The following is a 17,341-nucleotide window of genomic DNA, read 5'->3' as shown; positions in this document are numbered from 1 at the left end:
AATAACACTTAGAGACCAATAAGTTCTTTCATCGAAAAAGTGATTTTTTTAGTCATAATAATATAATTTCTCCTACATTCTTCAGAGGCTCGAGCCTTATTCTAGGCTTCAAAATGGCCAAAAGATGTGATTTGGCATTTTGTGCCACTCGCGCACCTCTGTACAGTTCTGAACCCCCCTACGCAGACTAAATCAACTATAGCTTGCACCTTTTCCATGCACTGTTTATATCTTGTATATTATATAACTTCTTTTTTTTTTTAGTTCAAATCGTATTTTTATTGAAAAATAACAGAAATGGTAACAGAAGTGATAGCGGCAAGAAGGCATCAGAAGAGTTACAGTCATGTTACAAAGATACCGCAATCAGACATGGATTATACATAAAACAATGCGTATACATTAAAGGAAAATAAAGTGCCAACATTGCATACTCACATTTGTATATAGTTCCGTAGAGCCCTCCGTCTAAATCAAGTCATATAGTACCATTTACACTTCATCGTTCCCGCTTTATGGTTATAAGATTGTCAAGCCCGTGAGCACAAGATATAGCCATTACAGTTCATGCAGCATGCACCCTACAATTCACTGAGTAAAGACCTCATCATTTAGATCTTCAGGGTGGGTCAAAGGTGAAGGAGGCCTGGTCCAATGAAGACCATAATTTTTTGTTGGTGACCTGCCATGGTGATGAGTGTAAAGCGGGATTGTCAGTGCCCCTAATGCAGGACAGCCACTCCTTCCATGCGTTGAAGGAGACCTCACCTGTTGATTTCCAATTGCATAGGATCACCTTACATGCTAATGTTAGTAGAAGGTCCAAGAGCTGGCGATCATGGTCCCCCTTTAGTGATGGATCTAAGGCTCCTAGGAGAATGTAGATGAATTCCCTTGTGGGATGTATGTCAAACGTGTGTCCAATGTAGTCAAAGATTTTTGTCCAAAAGGTGTGAAGCATGGGGCAATCAAACAGCATGTGTGGGAGGTCACCAATACCAGAGGAGCAGTTCCAGCACTTCGGTGTGTCCCGCAGGCCAACCTTAAATAGTCTCTGTGGGGTCCAAAACGCCCTGTTAATAATCATATATTTGGTCTGTGATAGTATCGGTGATACCTTGTGTGTGAGTGCTGATGCATGTATCCTGACCCAGTCTATACTTATTCCAGTGTTGTTTGTTTCTGATTCCCATTTCATCTCATTGCGCCTCATCGACTTGTTGGCCGTTGGCGTGAGTAGTTTATATATCTTTGAGACAAAATGTCCAGAGGATTGAAAGTGTGGTAGCATAGCTTTTAGCCAAGGCGTCACTAGCTTGAATGCTCTAGTGGATAAGGCTGACTTTAGCTTTAAGAAAGCATAAAAGTCGATCGGTAGCAGGGAGTGTCTAGCCTGTAGAGTCGAGAATGGCAGCGGCATATTATTTTCGTATAGGTCAGAGACCACATTAATACCTTTATCAGACCAGTGGTCCCATATGATGGGCGATCCGCCAATTTTAATAGACGGGTTACGCCATAAAGACGCAGAGGAGGAATTGTGGATTTGTTGACCAGTGGCGTGAACGCGATCTATCCGCAGAAGTGCTCTCTTGGTATTGAGCATGATGTATTTAGAGTTCGTGAGGTGTGAGAGGTCCATTGTTAGGACAGCGGAGAGCGGGGCTTTGCCTATGATGGATTTCTCAATATTGACCCATAAGGGCGTGTAAACAGGGTCTTCGATAAACCAGGAGGCTCCCTGCTTGCAGAGAAAGGCGGACTGGTAGTTTCTGAAATTTGGTAATCCTAATCCCCCTTTAAGCTTTGGGAGTTGCAATTTTTTCATGGCAATTCTCGGTTTCGTCCCTTTCCACAAGAAACCCGAGATCAATTTATCAACTTTATGTAAAAAGTCCTCCGTGAAGGTCATGGGGAGCATACATGCCATGTAATTTACCATAGGACTGATCATCATTTTTAGTGTTTCAGCCCTACCCCACCACGATAGGAATTTAGGAGACCAGCCGTCTAATAGCTTTTGTATTTTTTTGTAGAGCAGCTCTTCATTAATTTTTAAGGTGGATATCAAGTCCTTTTCAAATTCCAGTCCTAAATATTTAAAACTCTTCGACTGCCAGGTAAGCCCAGAGTCGCCCAGGATGGTTTTATCACATAGGTTATTCAATGACTTCACCTCAGTTTTATCCTTGTTCAAGGAGTATCCAGAAACAGCTGAGAATTCTTCTATTGTGGACATTTGCGCCGGGATAGCCTTGTCAGCTTGTTCACTCATGACCAACACGTCATCTGCATAAGCCGTGAGTTTAATTGTACAGTCAGCGAACCGGATTCCAGCGATGTTAGGGTTTTCCCTTATGTAGTATAGAAAAGGCTCAATCGCCAGGAGGAATAAGGACGGGGATAATGGACAACCCTGTCTAGTGCCCTGTTCTAGACCAAATGGGGAGGAAAAAGCGCCGCCATCTCGTACTCTAGCAGAGGGACAGGCATAGAGGGACATGACTAATTTAGTGAATATGGGGCCCAGGTCAAATTTATGTAGTACAGCATTTAAGTAAGCCCAGTCTACTTTGTCGAACGCTTTTTCAGCGTCTAGTGTAATGGCGACGGTAGGTGTGGATAAGAGTTTCGCTTTTTCAATGACATGAGCCAGGATTCTCGTGTTATCGCTCGAGAGCCTGTTCTTCAGAAAACCCGCTTGCGAGGGATGTATTAGAGACGGCAGGACTTTTTGAATGCGATTTGCTAAAATTGATGCTAGGAGCTTACAATCTAAATTTATCAGTGAGATAGGCCTGTAGTTTTTGGGGAGTTTGTGGTCTTTGCCTTCTTTGGGTATTACCGCAATTACAGCCTCTGCCATAGTCCCCTTAACTTTACCTGTATTGCTAATTTCGTGAAAGACCTCTAGGAGAGGAGTTGAAAGAATATGGGCAAAGGTCTTATAAAATTGTGCTGTATAGCCGTCAGGTCCAGGGGCTTTCCCCTTTTTGAGGGATTTGATCGCGCTAATAACCTCCGACTCAGAGATCGGCTCATTCAAGGAGTCTCTTTCTGCGGCCGTAGGCGTTGGGAGTGTGCAATTGGAGAGGTATTTCTTCATTTTTTCGTTGTCTACGTGCATGTTCTTAGCATAAAGTTTCTCGTAAAAGTCCTTGAAGATATTCGCAATCTTAGTGGGATCAGAGTTAGGAGTCCCCTTTTTTGTATATTATATAACTTCTAACAGTCTATCTCAGATAGCATAAAATCACCGGGCATGGCAGAGGGCTGAATTATAGTTGATTTAGTATGCCTAGTGAGTTCACAACAATCTTTACAGGCGTGTGCGAGTTATAAAAAGTTTCGGGTGGGTTATACCTATAACCTTAGAATTTCTAATGTTTGTGTAGTTTATATTTTTTTTATATACAAATTATAAATAGTTTTCCTAACTATGGCTCATTATGAACATTTGTTTTTTTTCATTCAATTTCAATTCGTATTTTTTGCTAATGAAAATGCATTTCAAATCGTAGAGTGAAGTGTTGAGTGGAGATTCGTTGAGTGAAGTGTCCTAGAGTACAGTGGAGGAGAGTGTCATAGAGTGTAGTATCATAGAATGGGGTGTCTTAGAGTCATATATAGAAGAGTTGCATACAGTGGAGTGCCGTACAGTATAGTGTCGTAGAGTGTCGTGGCTTAGAGTTTTGTGACAGAGTGTTGTGGCATAAAGTGTCATGGGATGAAGTGTTGCGGCATACAGTGTCATGGGGTACCGTGATGTGGAGTGGCGTAGATTCGAGTAGAATAGAGTGGTGTACAGAGTAGTGCAGTAGAGTTGCTTGGAGTGGCTTTTAGAACAGAGTCAGACTGGGAGTGCTACAGACATGTGCCATGCCGCTGTCACGACACTGGAAACAGACCACGCCTCACAGGGAGCCACAACCACTGTTCACAGTGTATACGTTTGTAAATAATAAGCCTGGGTCAATATTTTCCCTGAGTCATGGAACCGAAAACACCCCAAAGGTCTGCTTTATTTGTTTTACTTAAATTTCAGTGGTTCCCAAACTCATGTGTGGGCGGTATTCTGCAGGAAGCACAAAATTCCTCAAAATCTTTCCAGCTGAACATATTTGCAAACAAAATGCAGAATCCATTCTACAAGATAAATTTCTACGCAAGTGGATTTAGCAGAGTTTGCATCTCAGCAACAAAATTCACCAACCGCCTAGGGATCTAGATTTTTTCTGAACCAGATAAATTTCATCTTGTTGGGTTTGAAACATTTCTATAGTCACTTAAGTAAAAAAAAATTAAGTGATTGGAACCATTGCTTCTAAAATATTGTAATATGGAATTTGTTCCAAGGGGATTTTTGATGTTTAAATGTGCGTTTTTGCTGCCTTTCGATTTTTCGTTTTCAAAATAATGACTGAATGTCAATTAAGTGTCTCATCTGTGTCTTTTTTTTTTTTTTTAATTTGTTTTTATTGTTGCCATCACATGTTAAGCAGTCACGAGTAAACATTAGTCAGTGCAGCTTCAACATTCAGCTGCATCCAACCATTTGGGCAACTTTTTCAAATTTTTCTTATTTTCTGATTTACAACTTACAACTATAAGGGTCATGACACGTTTTCGTTGGCAAAAATCACTTATAACATCTGCGTGAATAGAAGCATCATATGGCATTTTACATGTCTTCTAGCCAATATAAACTCGTCAGCATTTCAATTCGTAGGGCTCGCATATCCCGCTGAACTTAACGCCCCTCCCCCTCCCGTCTCTTCTCCCCCTCATTCCATCTCCTCATCCTCCCCTGCGCTATCAATATCATCATCTTCAGGCAGTGGCTCACAGAGATCCCCTCTGTATGTGTTCCAAGGTGACCATCTGTGTCTTTTTTAACTACTTCATCTTTGATTACAAGTATAGCTTAGCTTTTATAGCATATTATAAGCGCGACTTTGCTGGAGAAAATAAAATAGAGGTATATATTATTAATCTCTGAAGGAGCCGATTATATCACAGATAAAAATAAATAAATCACTTACTGTAAATGTAAACAAACTGCTGTACTGTTTTGGCTTGTTCTGTAGGGCTTGCTGTGGCTCGGCACTCCAGCATGTGCTTCCCAGACCTGTCAGATGGTACAGCACCCTCCAGAGTCAACGTGTCACCCTCCCTGGCCACCGTGACGTTCAACTCCGTGCCATCAAACAGTAGGGCCACCTCCACGTCTTCAAGGGGGAAGGCCTCCGCCACCTCGCACGTGGCCATCGCAACTGATCCCAACTCCATGAACTCCAAGACTTTAATAATGGGTTCCTTTGGTAGGTCTGCAGCCACAAATTGAAGAGAGGGATGACTTTAGACATGGGTTCGTTGATAAAAATAGAATTTATGGAAACAGGAAGTTGGTTAATTTCCACTTCCTGTTTCGAATAACTTTTGAGAGAGGAGGACAGGCTCATTCTTAAATTATGAGATTTCTTTACTAGGATTGAGACCCCTGGAAAGGTGCAGTGGAGGAATGGTGGTGAATGTAAGTTTCATGATACCCTACTAACAGTGAAATGTCTCAGCTTTGAAATGGACTTTCCACCTCTGTTGACAGGCTGTACCCATACATTATAAATAAGCAATCCTTCACGCACTTTACATGCTGTTGGCCAAACATCTGCTAAACAGGGAGATTACCAAAAAGAATTGCTTTGTTTCTTTAGTGATTCAGATAAGGGGTAAAGGATTGCTACTTTTGAATTCATCAGAGCCGGTGAGCAGCAACAAATAATATTACTCAGTTATTGGGACTCAGACAAAGCTCCTCTCTGAGGCACAATCTGAATGATAGGCTTGCACTTCTAGAGAACTTTCACCCCTACACATATTAACATTAAAGAACGTTTATTTTTTTGGCAGTGAGACACTATTTTCTATGTACCTGTGTTTACCCATTTAATCTGAATGCTCTAGTCTGTTTTTTTGTGGAGGTTAACCAGCATCTAGGCCAAGTTGTTTCGAGATTGTCACTAGATGTATGAGATCCGTTTGGACTGTGTTTTATGGGTATCCTTATAATTCTGAATCTGTGTTGGTCAGCTCACACCTTAGCTAAGATCTGAGCTGAACCACTAGGGTAAGCCTGAGATATTCCTGCAGGCCCCTAACTTTCGAGCGCTGGTGTAGCTGGGGCAGAGCCCATTGGAATGTATTCCAGTTTGTTGTTTTGGGTAAATCACTTTATCTCCTTGACTCTCCATTGCCTTGTCTGTTCCTCAAAAATCTGAAGTGGCCTAAGGCCATTAATCTTCGCCCACAATGCACTTAGGTTGAGTCCCCAAATAGTAATCAACATGCAAGGTTCAATGGAGGATTTTAAGAAACGAAAAGGCCAAAAGGGGGACAACAAAGTGAGAAGCAGAAATAGGCTGACATGCAGGGATTTGAGAAGATGCCTAAGCTTAGCAGGATAGGGGCAGAGTCATTCAGCCAATGCAAGGTGCACACATACCAAAAGTGTGGACATATACACTGGCAGACTTCTCGAAGAGCTCTCCATTTGGTGTGAGATCGAGGCGGGCAAGGCAAGTGTACTCCGCTCGGTGGTCAGCTCGTTGTGCGATGATCAGGATGTTGATGATTCCTTCATTGCCAGAGTCATGGGAGAGAAAGTGTGTCGCATGGAGAGTGGTGTTCCCTTTCCTGACGAACAATGTGAAGTACTCCATCGGTGCAACAGCCTGCACTCTACAGGTGAGAAAGTAGTGATGCCCCACCTGCATCAATGGGGGTACGGAGATGCTCACATTCTCTGGGCGGTCTAAGAGGGGACAGAATAGTACAATATTGCATTCATGTAATATCACCAGATCTGTTTTACATTGTGGTGACCTACGACAAAATTCCGACTGTGCCTCTTCGCTTCCCAACTTATCATCTCCCTCCCCATCTGACCAGATGTCAAAGCTTGAAAACTATAATGCCCTATTGTTCTGCCAGTCAGTGAAGTACTGTTCTATGTAAGATAATTCCATTCACAAGGCTCCTCTCTCACTTGCTCTGAACTTTTTCCTTCTTCTTCTTCCAGCCTGGTCGATCCTTCTCACATCTCCTGCCCTCCATCCCCATCGACTGGAGGTGGTTTAGAGCTGCCTAAAGTGCTTTACAAGTAACCCAATACATAAGAATGTAAAGAAGAGATGCAATAGTGGTCAATTGTAGAAAGCTGGCCCAAACATACTATTTACGAGATGGTTTGTGTAACATTTGCACAAAGCAACGTGATGCATGCACAACACACACTTTAAGTAAGATTTATGATGCTGTGCAAGGCCACTTTGCGTGGCCCTGAGTGGTTTCATAAATCTGGAGTAAGGCAACGGAGCACAATTCACTGCATTGCCTTACTCTGCCCTGGGAAGGCATTCCATGGCTTTTGACACATTTCCAAATTTACCAGACCTGGGAATGCGCCAAAAAGATATATCTTTCACGGAGAGGAGTAACGAAGATGAATATCTTTATTTCTCCTTGTTAATTCCTCTTTCTATGTGTGTTGCATTCTGCACCATGGAGTAAGAGTGCCTGCGTTGGCGCTAAGCTGCCAAAAGTGCACCAGCACAGAGCAAAAGACAGGAATGTGCTGTATTGCCTTAAATAGAGTGCGTTCCTGCCCTTTCACTCTCACGCAGTTCAGTGCAGGAAGGTGACTTGCTGCGTGACTTTTTCATAAATAGGCCTCTTGCTTCTAACCTCTACTTTCACACTTCATCAGATAATGTCATTCGAGGAATTTCTCCACAGGTTACATTAAAATATTTTTGCATACCTGAGTTCAACTTAGATGCACCAATAAAACCATTTAACTGTTGCAAATTGTACCTCCTTGCTTGCAGAATCAAGACATGTGGACATTTACTCCCAAAAAAGGAACACAGTGCCACAGAAAAAGATTTTCTGCAGGACTAAATGTAGGGTGGTACCAGAGCATGGGTGTTTCATGAAAGGAGTAGAGGAAAGGCCTTACTATGTGGGTATTCACGTCTTCCAAATGGTGTTGTAACCTATTCTGCACACTTGCATTTTTATGCAAAATAAGCTGGTTTAAATTTGCTAACTGGAGGTTAAAAACCACCTTCACTACACCCATATTTCTTGGGATTGCACCGAAAGCAAAATCTCCTCTATACAAACATTTTTGCTGCTTGTGAAAAGAAAGAAACAAAGTTTTCGCCAGATTTAATCCTGTCTATACATCCACCCACCTGTCCTCTCTCTATCTATAACCTTATAAAACCATTAATACGTAAATGTTTCACAAAATGTTATGAAACAGACACATAAACAAGTACAGTACAAAAGTTCAAAACTTTTAGACCAGTTTTGCAAAAAGTATTAATGCACATTATGTATTTTTTTATACTACATAGAAAACATAGTTGCTGAAATTTGTTTGAATATTTGAATAGACTCAAATAGGACAACCTGGACAGCCAGCATACTAAATCAACACTATGGTGTTTTATTAACACTCTAAACAAGTTGTGTGTCTCATTTGAGGGAAACACTATCCCTCAGGCAATGTGGGTAGGCAATACTGAATCACTTTATGAAAACAAAAACGAGCTATTCCCTCAACTATCAAAGGTGTAAATCAATTAATAAAGAGGGGTGTTTGATAGCTGTATTTTGCTCCTCAGGTTTGCTGAAACTTCAAGGTCTACCATGACTAGTCGTCAACCATGATCATAGTTATTGGTTCAATCGATGTTCCGAATTTCCTCAACTTTCCTCCATAAAGCATGTTGTATCATAATCCTGTGGGGAGCTCTGTTTAATCCCATTTTGAAAAAGTGGAATGCTGGCCATCTAGCTAATCATCGCTTCATTGTCCTTCTGGGCGGTGAGGTGTAGAAATGTGTATGCAATTCGTTAGCCGGGTGCCTCCCTTTTGGGAAACATCCTTTACAACGCAACTTTTACCACGCAGTGCCTTTACATCGCAACTTTTACAACGCAAACCATTACAACGCATTACGCTGGGGGCGCTCTAGGATAGGGAAAAGATTTAATTTACTATCCAACACCTTCCCTACTATCCACGGGGACTGGAGTTGGAATAGTAAATTAAACTATTAACTATCCAGCACCCCTCACTCAACACTATGCGTTGTAAAGGCATGCGTTGTAAAACTTGCGATGTGAAAGCATGCGTGGTAAAAGCATGCGTTGTAATGTCATACATCCCTCCCTTTTACTATTTCAGTTTTGATCCATTGCTATGTGGACCTCATGAGGACCCCTCTTTAGGTGTATTTTATTTTATTGACTACAAAGTGACCTTTGATAGACTGAACAGAAGCGTCCTTTAGAAAATACTTGCGGATTGGGGAACTTCTAAAGTGTTTCTTTTGCCCATTCAAAGATTATGCATGGGCAAATGGGTCAGAGCTTCCACCTCTCAAGCAAAAGCTTTACTAAGTTCTGAAACATAGTTGCATGGTGGCACCTCAGTTTATGGCTTATGTTTAGCAATGCACAGGAACAAGGAGAGCAAAGTAGGACCTTTCCTTCCCCAGCTTGGACCAAAGCATCTCATTGTACCATGGTAAACCCACACCGATGTCTTCATGTTCTAGACATATATAATGGGGCTAACAAATGTGATTTTTCACAAAACAGTATCTGGTGGTCAACACTGAATACTAGGTACATGGCTTCTTAATAACACTTTCAGAGACGGCTCACCCACGTAATACCATTTTGGATCTTGGTTTGAAGAGTGTGGAAGTCCTCAGCGTGATCTTTCAGTGATTCAAAATAAAGCTGCCTCTTTGATACTCCCTTAAAAGGATATACGCCCAATCTGGTTAACACTATTTTATCAGTTACTTGTGCAAACCTGATGTGCCTTCAGAGGCTTTGCACCGTTTGCAACCCTATCTCAGAGGTTTAGACCCAATCACAAGTCTTATCCTTAGAGATCTAGAGCCTCATTTATGAAAAGTGATGCATCGCTGTGTGAAAACAGTGATGCATCACTTTTCATTGCACCCTTCTTGTGAGACTAATGATGCATCAAATTTACAATATGACGCATCATGTCGCAAGGAGTTACAGATTCGTCAGCATTTCTAACGTATCTGTAGGCGCAAAAATGACGCATTGCTGGAGTGTGTCAAAAAAGTGACGCAACGGGTTATTACACATGGGCTAGCCCCATGTTAAATGTGCCTGCGTCAGTCTTATGCCTACCATAAGGCAGGCGTAAGATATTAATGCATTTGCGTCCTAGAACTGGAGCAGTGCAATCTTATAGATTTCACTGTGTCACTTCTATGACCCTTTCTTGCGTTGGAATGCCCCCACTGCATACATTATACCTGTCACAGGTATAATGTGGTGCAGAGGTTTACAAAGTGATGCATCTTCCTAGATGCGTCACTTTGTAAATATGGCTCAACGTGGCCTATTTTATACGCCGCTGGTGCGTCACAAAAAGTGACGCACTGGTGGCGGAAAATTGACGCACGGGCCCATAAATAACATCCCTAATATTTAAAGATCTATTTTTTGGCATGGGAGGTTTTCATCCAGTCTTTGAAAGGATTGATTTGGGAAGAGATTAATACTTAATCTAAAGAATGGGAAATGGGTATGGAAAGTGAGGAATTTGGTAGCCACTATGAATGTACAGGAAATGGCAAATGACTGGTCCACCTATATTCCTTTTAAAGAGATTCTCATTCTCATTGAAGAGATGCTATATTCTAAATTCATTTTTACATCTCATGAGGCCGTTTTTATGATTTTTCTCTCAAGAAAGACTCTAGATGGTAGACCCTTTTGATATAGAAGAATTACAGTGATATCCTAGTGAATTATTCTCAAGCCACACAAGCCATTTTTTATTCAGAATAGGTTATTAGACATATTACTGCCTATAAAACAAAAATCTTTATACACAATTTAAGAAAGGTAAATAGTTGTGAAGGATGTGGGTCTTCAACAAGTACCAAGCTTGCAACCTTCTGTCTACTGGGAACCAAGTACCCCGTTGTAGCATTTGACTCTCTCAGGGTAGGAAAGCAGAGCAAGCACTACTCAGGGGAGGAGGTGTGGGCTAATACCTCAATCCTCCTGCATCCAAGAAACATCAATCACCGCCTGGTCAGTGCTTTTACTTATAAAAGGAAAAACAGTCTATTGCACACACACTACTCAATACTATGCATTAACTTACAAATATATACATGTCAACTGTTGGAAATACCTATGGTGAAACCCAACTAACAGTTCACACCCTAGTGAGCCCAGAATCCTAAGATAATTACACACCACCACCATATCTACTAGGCACATAACAATGGGGGTAATTATGAAAAGTCAGACCTACTGGCTTTGTCAGTGTTTTGTTCATCTAAAAAAAGGGGTAGAGAGAGGAAACTGAAGTCAGAGGGGCTCGTCCTCCCACCAAAGTGTAAATTCCAAAAAAGAGCCCATCTGTTAAAAGTGGACTAACCCTCCACAGGAAAAGAAAACAATAGGTTTTCTTATAAAACCCTCGCCCACTAGAGTTGCGCCTTGGTGGCATGCTTGCTTCCATTCCGTTCTGTTGTAGAACAGGCATGCTGCATCCTGCGGGTTACATGAGAGCACTTTTTTGGGGCATATCAAATGATAAAAATGATGGTAAATAGGAGTGGGTGGGGTCACATGTGGAAAGTGAGTTTACAAATACCTGCGTAGGACTTGAATTACTATTTATTCTGGGCTCTAGTTGGTGTGGTTAAAAACATGGGGAACTGTAGATAATTAAGCAATATTGTGCCTGCCTTTCTAAATGCCTCAACATGTTTCAAACCCTACCCATAGGCTTATCATCTGGACTAAGGAAACTAACTCCCTTACACCACTCCTGTTATGCTGTATTAACTACATACACGGCATGCTAAAGAGTAAATATATATGTAAATACAGCCCCTATTAGGTGTTACCTCTTGCAACTGGTGCTACTACTTGTGACTCTGTAAAATACCCAAGGGGATAGCTGGTCTGTACAGCCATCTGGCTGTATCCATTATCAATCACTGTTACTATTATTACTACTACTATTACACGTCATGTCTCTTTCCTCATAGTGAACCCCTCAAGGTGACAAAATACAAGAGAAAATATAAAAAGCGTGTTCAAAAGTGGGCTCTTATAGTGTAACCTAAATCAGCCTTGTGACTGGCTAAACATGTAATCATTGTGAATGAACAAACATAGAGCACACTATGCATGTAAAATAACAGCACATACATAAATGATACAGATATTCTGCATCATGGCTCCTCTGGTTGAAAGGGAAACCTGTAGTCACTCTCTAAAAAAATAAAAGTACAACACAGGACCGTCCCGACATATCCGAAATATGCATCCGTATTTAAATATTTAAGAAGCGGTTCAAGGTGACAAAATGCCCACACTTTCCACTCCAAGTCTGCACCTCTCCCATTTCAAACCAACGATTAGCAGCCGGGGGCTGCATATTACCGTTGGCTGACTCCGGGGTGTAAATGCGATGAAAACAGGTGGCCAATGCATCCTTGCTCTACAAAAAGACTAGAACATGGACCACTTTCAAAATGGCGCCTGTGCATGGAACAGTTTTCGCGCTCCATTGAGGTGCACGGGCTGCACTGCTGGCTTAAATGGTAGGTTTGAAATGGCAGAGGTGTAGTCTTGTCACCTTTAGGTGTTCACTATGAGGAAAGAGACACACCGTTCAATAGTATTGTATTGTATTGTAATTGCATTTATATAGCGCTTACTACCCCTGACGAGGCGTCAAAGTGCTTTTTCGGCAGGTAGCACGCTGCCCTGGGATCCATGGAGTTTTGAATTAGTATAGTGAAACATGCAAGTACATTTTAAGTGGTGGATAGGTTAGTCAGTTATTTGGAATGATAGCAGAAGGATAGAGGAGGAAAAAAAGGTTTGTATTTATATAAGCGCTTGTTACCACTGATGGGGTGTTGAAACATGCTATTCAGGATGCCCATAAAGAATTAGTGATGAATTAATATGGTGACATATGAAAGTTATTTCAGTGGTTGATATTAGTCAGTTATTTGGAGTGAGAAGGATAGCGGAGAGATAAAGGGGGAAGAAAGGTTTGCATTCATATAGCACTTGTTACCCCTGATGGAGGTTGAAGCGCTTTTCTGGCGAGTAGCAAGCCACTCTGGAACTCATAAAGAATTAGTGTTGAAAATTAGTATAGTAAAATATGAAGTAATTTGAGTAGTGGATATGTTATTCAGTTATTTGGGTAGGGAAGGGTAGGTGGCGGGATGGTGAAGGGAAAGAGGGTTGCATTTATATAGCGCTTGCTACCCTGATGGGATTTTGAAGGGCAAGTAGCATGCTACTCTGGAACCCATCAGGATTAGTGTTGAAAAAGTATGGTGAAACATGAAAGTAATTTTAGTGGTGGATATGTTAGTCAGTTATTTAGATTGAGAAGGGTTGGGGAGGGGTAGAAAAGAGGGAAGAGTTTAGAAAGGTTTGCTTTGGGGGAATGGTATAGTAAGAGGTGTAAGGTGATGCAAGGAGGGGTAGAGTAGGAGAGAGTCTAGAAAGGGTTATTTTGGGGATCATAGTAGTGGTATGGGGTTTGGGGTTAAATGAGAGAGTGGATGTAGAGGATATATTGAGCGAAGTTTAGGCTGAGAAATAGGGAAGTGCATTGGAAATGCTAAATTAGAAGAAAGTGATAAATATATAGATCCATAAGTGCATTGAAAGTATATAGATGCATAATGGAGGTATGTATATTGGGCAGCATTTCTGGCCCTGGACCTGACCAGTCTCGAACATGCTCAAACAGGCAACTGCCCTAGTCCTCTCCACCCTTAACATGCTCAAACAGGCAACTGTCCTTGTCCTCTCCGCCCTTAACAGACTCAAACAGGCAACTGCCCTTGTCCTCTCTGCCCTTAGCCTCACCGCCCGGGCTGAGACGCCCTAAGCCTGGCCTTTTATAGCCCTAGTAATCAGGTGACCCCGTCAGCCAATGGGAACCCTAGCCCTAACACTATCCAATCACAACACTAGTCCTAAAAATCTAGAACCAATAGGAGACAAGGACCTTACAGCTAATCTCACCCCTAGTCCAAGCACCCAACCAGTTCAAAAACCCTAATCTCTATGTACAATAGAGGCCCTAGCCCTACCAGTAGTGCCCCCCCAAGTCCAAGCAACCAATGGCACAGGAAGCCCTTGTCCCTACTTCCAATAGAAAGCCTAACCTTACTCTTAGTTCCACAACCAGTCCAGCAACCAATCACACCAGAAGCTCTGATCGCTACTTCCAACTAAAAGTCTAACCCAAGCCCTAGTCCCACCCTAGTCCCAACAACCAATGAGCGCACTAACCCCATTGCTTTTGCCAATGCGCTTATGCCAATTATTGACAAGTTTTTTAATGACTTCCGACAACGCACCCAAGGAACCACTTTCCGTTGATTGATTGATAATGTATACGGTCGGATGGCTGTACAGACTAACTCACCTGATACCGACTACAGGCCAGAATAAATAGTAAACCACCTACTAGGCAGGTATTTTTAATCTCACTTTTCACATATGGCTCCCCCATTCCTATTTATCATCATTTTTATCATTGCCTATGCCAAAAAAGTGCTCTAACGTAACGCTTAGGTCGCTGCACGCCCCGTTCCGCAGCAGAATGGGATGGACCCAATGATGAAGCATGCCACCAAGGGGCAACCCTGGTGGGTGAGTGTTTTATAAGAAAATCTATCGTTTTCTTTTCCTGTGGGGGGTAGTCCACTTTTGTCAGTGTGTAACCACATTAATGAAAGCAGAAACATCTCATAACAAGCCAATGTAATACCATTAACTTCTCTAAATCTTACAATGACACGTAGTATGGTCTGTAATGACTCACTGATAACGTCTCTGCTGCCTGGGATCTGGCCAGCCCTTGGAGCTTTAAGGCCTTTTTCTTTAGTCACCAGGGAGATGGGCGCCTCTGGACATTTCAGGCCGACAGCATGGCAGCGCGCATTACTTTTGTTGTCAGCAGCATTTGTCCCTAAGCTGAGGGCCCCAATGGACAAAGCCTCACTGGAGCAAGGGACCCACACACACACCCAAAGATTTCATTTTTCTTGCACTAACCTCTTGAGCCATTAGCCCTTCTTGGGGGTATCTTTGGAAATCTGATAGGGACACTTCTTGCCTCCCGGTCTAAGTCACCCTACGGGGCGGCCAAAATTCTACTTGTGCTTTCTCAGGGCCCATTAGGCAGATAAGGAGAGGGGAATGTTGCGTTTTGTTTCTGGCAACGTGCCCTAGACACCAGGACTCTTGATTTGCAGCCTGCTAGCCTCTAAAATGTGCTAATTCCTTGATAGCTTGATTTCTTTTGTTACTGATGTCCTTGCTAAGCACCTGTCCTTTCTTCAGCGCCTGGTGTTCTTCTCAGCTCAGGGTCCCCTACATAGGTACCCCACTGCCCTCAAATCAGAACACTTTCCATGCTTGCACTTCTAAGGTTCCATAGCCTCCTAGGCCACCATGAGGCAGCATGAGGGTTACTCCTTTGCAGGCTCAGAAGCTGCAATGAAACTCTTTTCCTTCGGCGCCCCCCAACAGGTCCACCTCTCTTTCCTTCCCTCAAAGAGTTAAGCAGGCCAATGTGACGGGCCTTGGAGAGGTGAGTTCTGAGAGTTAAGTCCAAGATGCTCCAGCACCTCAGAAAGGGATCCAACTTCTTCAAGGTCCGCCATCTTCTCACTCTCTTTCTCTCGCCTGTTCAGGGATTTTAAGTCGTGGCATAACATTCCATATGGAAGGCACCTCTGTTCAATACGGTGGAGACACATCATTCCACCACCCCTATCTCAACCATCCAGGACAGCATTTTAGTACATTTCAAAACAGTGCCTTGGAGGTGTCTGTTGAAAGACCTTTACTGACAGCCTAATCCCTGTCCCTAACTGCCATAGCTGCCTAATCCTTTCCCTCTGAATCTTCAAAGGGGAGCCCCTTCGTGTTTGGCTTCAGAGATCTGGCATTTATCCTTTGCCTAGTGCAGTGTAAAAAGTAATTATCTCATGAAGGTCCTGCCTACACCCTTTTCTTTCCCAGGCACAGTCCCAAGAAATGGAAAATAGTCCTACTGTGTGTTTAGACCTTTGATACTCCAGCTGATTGGCAAAGAAATCAACTAGGCCCAGCAGGGGAAACAAAGGCCTGAAATCTAATTAAGAGCTGAGTGAGAGAAATGTGGCAAATCCTCACGTGCTAGGATTGCAGATATGACAAAGTGTCATTAAATCAACACTCAGGATCCACTTTTACCACAGGACGGTGTGTCATTCTAATTTATTGACCTAACTATAGCAAAACTGTACTTGTTCAGTTTTCTTCCACAATGTAGCACACAGTAATGCCAAACTGTTTTCAGTTAAGCATTTCAACTTACACTGGTTGAGAGATCTGAAGGGTAGTCCAACTCTCTCAGCCTGCACATACAGGGCTGGTTCTATGATTTGGAATGCCCTGGGCCAAAAGTGAATGCTCGAGGCCCCTCTAATTTACTTAACCCCTTCGATGCTCATGACGAGCTCAGCTCGTCATGAGTTACGCCTCTCGTACACTCATGACGAGCTGAGCTCGTCATGTAACGCGGGTTTTTCAAAAACCTAGCGCACAGCGGGAAAACCCAGCGCACAGCCTGAAAACCGCTAGCGCGCAAGGTGTTAAGGGAATGTGCAAGGCCCTTGTGATTTACTTAAGTGACCCTATTCAAAGACACAGCGGGAGGCCCATTGTACAGGATTTTAGCCCCCCCACAGTTTTAACTTTCAGCCCACAAGCAATTCTCACACCTCCAGCCTGATAGGTGTGAGAATTGCTTGTGGGCTAAAAGTTAAAACCGTGGGGGTGCTAAAATCCTGTACAGTGGGCCTCCAGCGGTGTCTCTGAATTGGTCTCCTTGCAATTGGGACAAGGGAAAGCGTCACCCTCCCCTAGGCCTCTAGACACCATCCCTGAGAGGCCCAGGGAGGGGGGGCCTCCTCTGGACCCTAATTGCAAGGAGACAGTGAAACAAGAGGGCACACGATCGGTTCGGGCCCCATGCTTGTGGGCTGAGTGCGAGGCCCTGGGCAGCTGCCCTCGCTGCCCATGCCTAGCGCCGGCCCTGTGCACATATATGTGCATGGATGTGTGCACATGTTCACCTGCAGCCAATCCAGAGCCTCTTGCCTAGCAGTGGACCCTATTTATTTTAAAAAGCAGACACTGACGGCTAGCACACCCACTTCATTTTAAC

The 17,341-nt window shown here is 42.9% G+C and overlaps 1 protein-coding gene across 1 annotated transcript in view; it reads right to left on the bottom strand.

Moving 5' to 3' along the window:
- LOC147748140 (intercellular adhesion molecule 5-like) overlaps nt 1–17,341 on the bottom strand; it is a 235,233-nt gene that overhangs the window by 132,831 nt on the left and 85,061 nt on the right. Inside the window, exons 3-4 of the mRNA XM_086958983.1 lie at nt 6,503–6,811; nt 5,043–5,327 (exon numbers count right to left, since the gene is read on the bottom strand). Coding sequence (XP_086815109.1) covers nt 5,043–5,327; nt 6,503–6,811 — 594 coding nt within the window. The remainder of the gene's footprint in view (nt 1–5,042; nt 5,328–6,502; nt 6,812–17,341) is intronic.

The sequence above is a fragment of the Lissotriton vulgaris genome, chromosome 1_1 (assembly GCF_964263255.1).
Source record: "Lissotriton vulgaris chromosome 1_1, aLisVul1.2, whole genome shotgun sequence".
In the NCBI taxonomy this organism is placed as follows: Eukaryota; Metazoa; Chordata; class Amphibia; order Caudata; family Salamandridae; genus Lissotriton; species Lissotriton vulgaris.
Note: the sequence above shows the minus strand (reverse complement) of the source record. Positions and strands in the feature narration are given on the sequence as shown.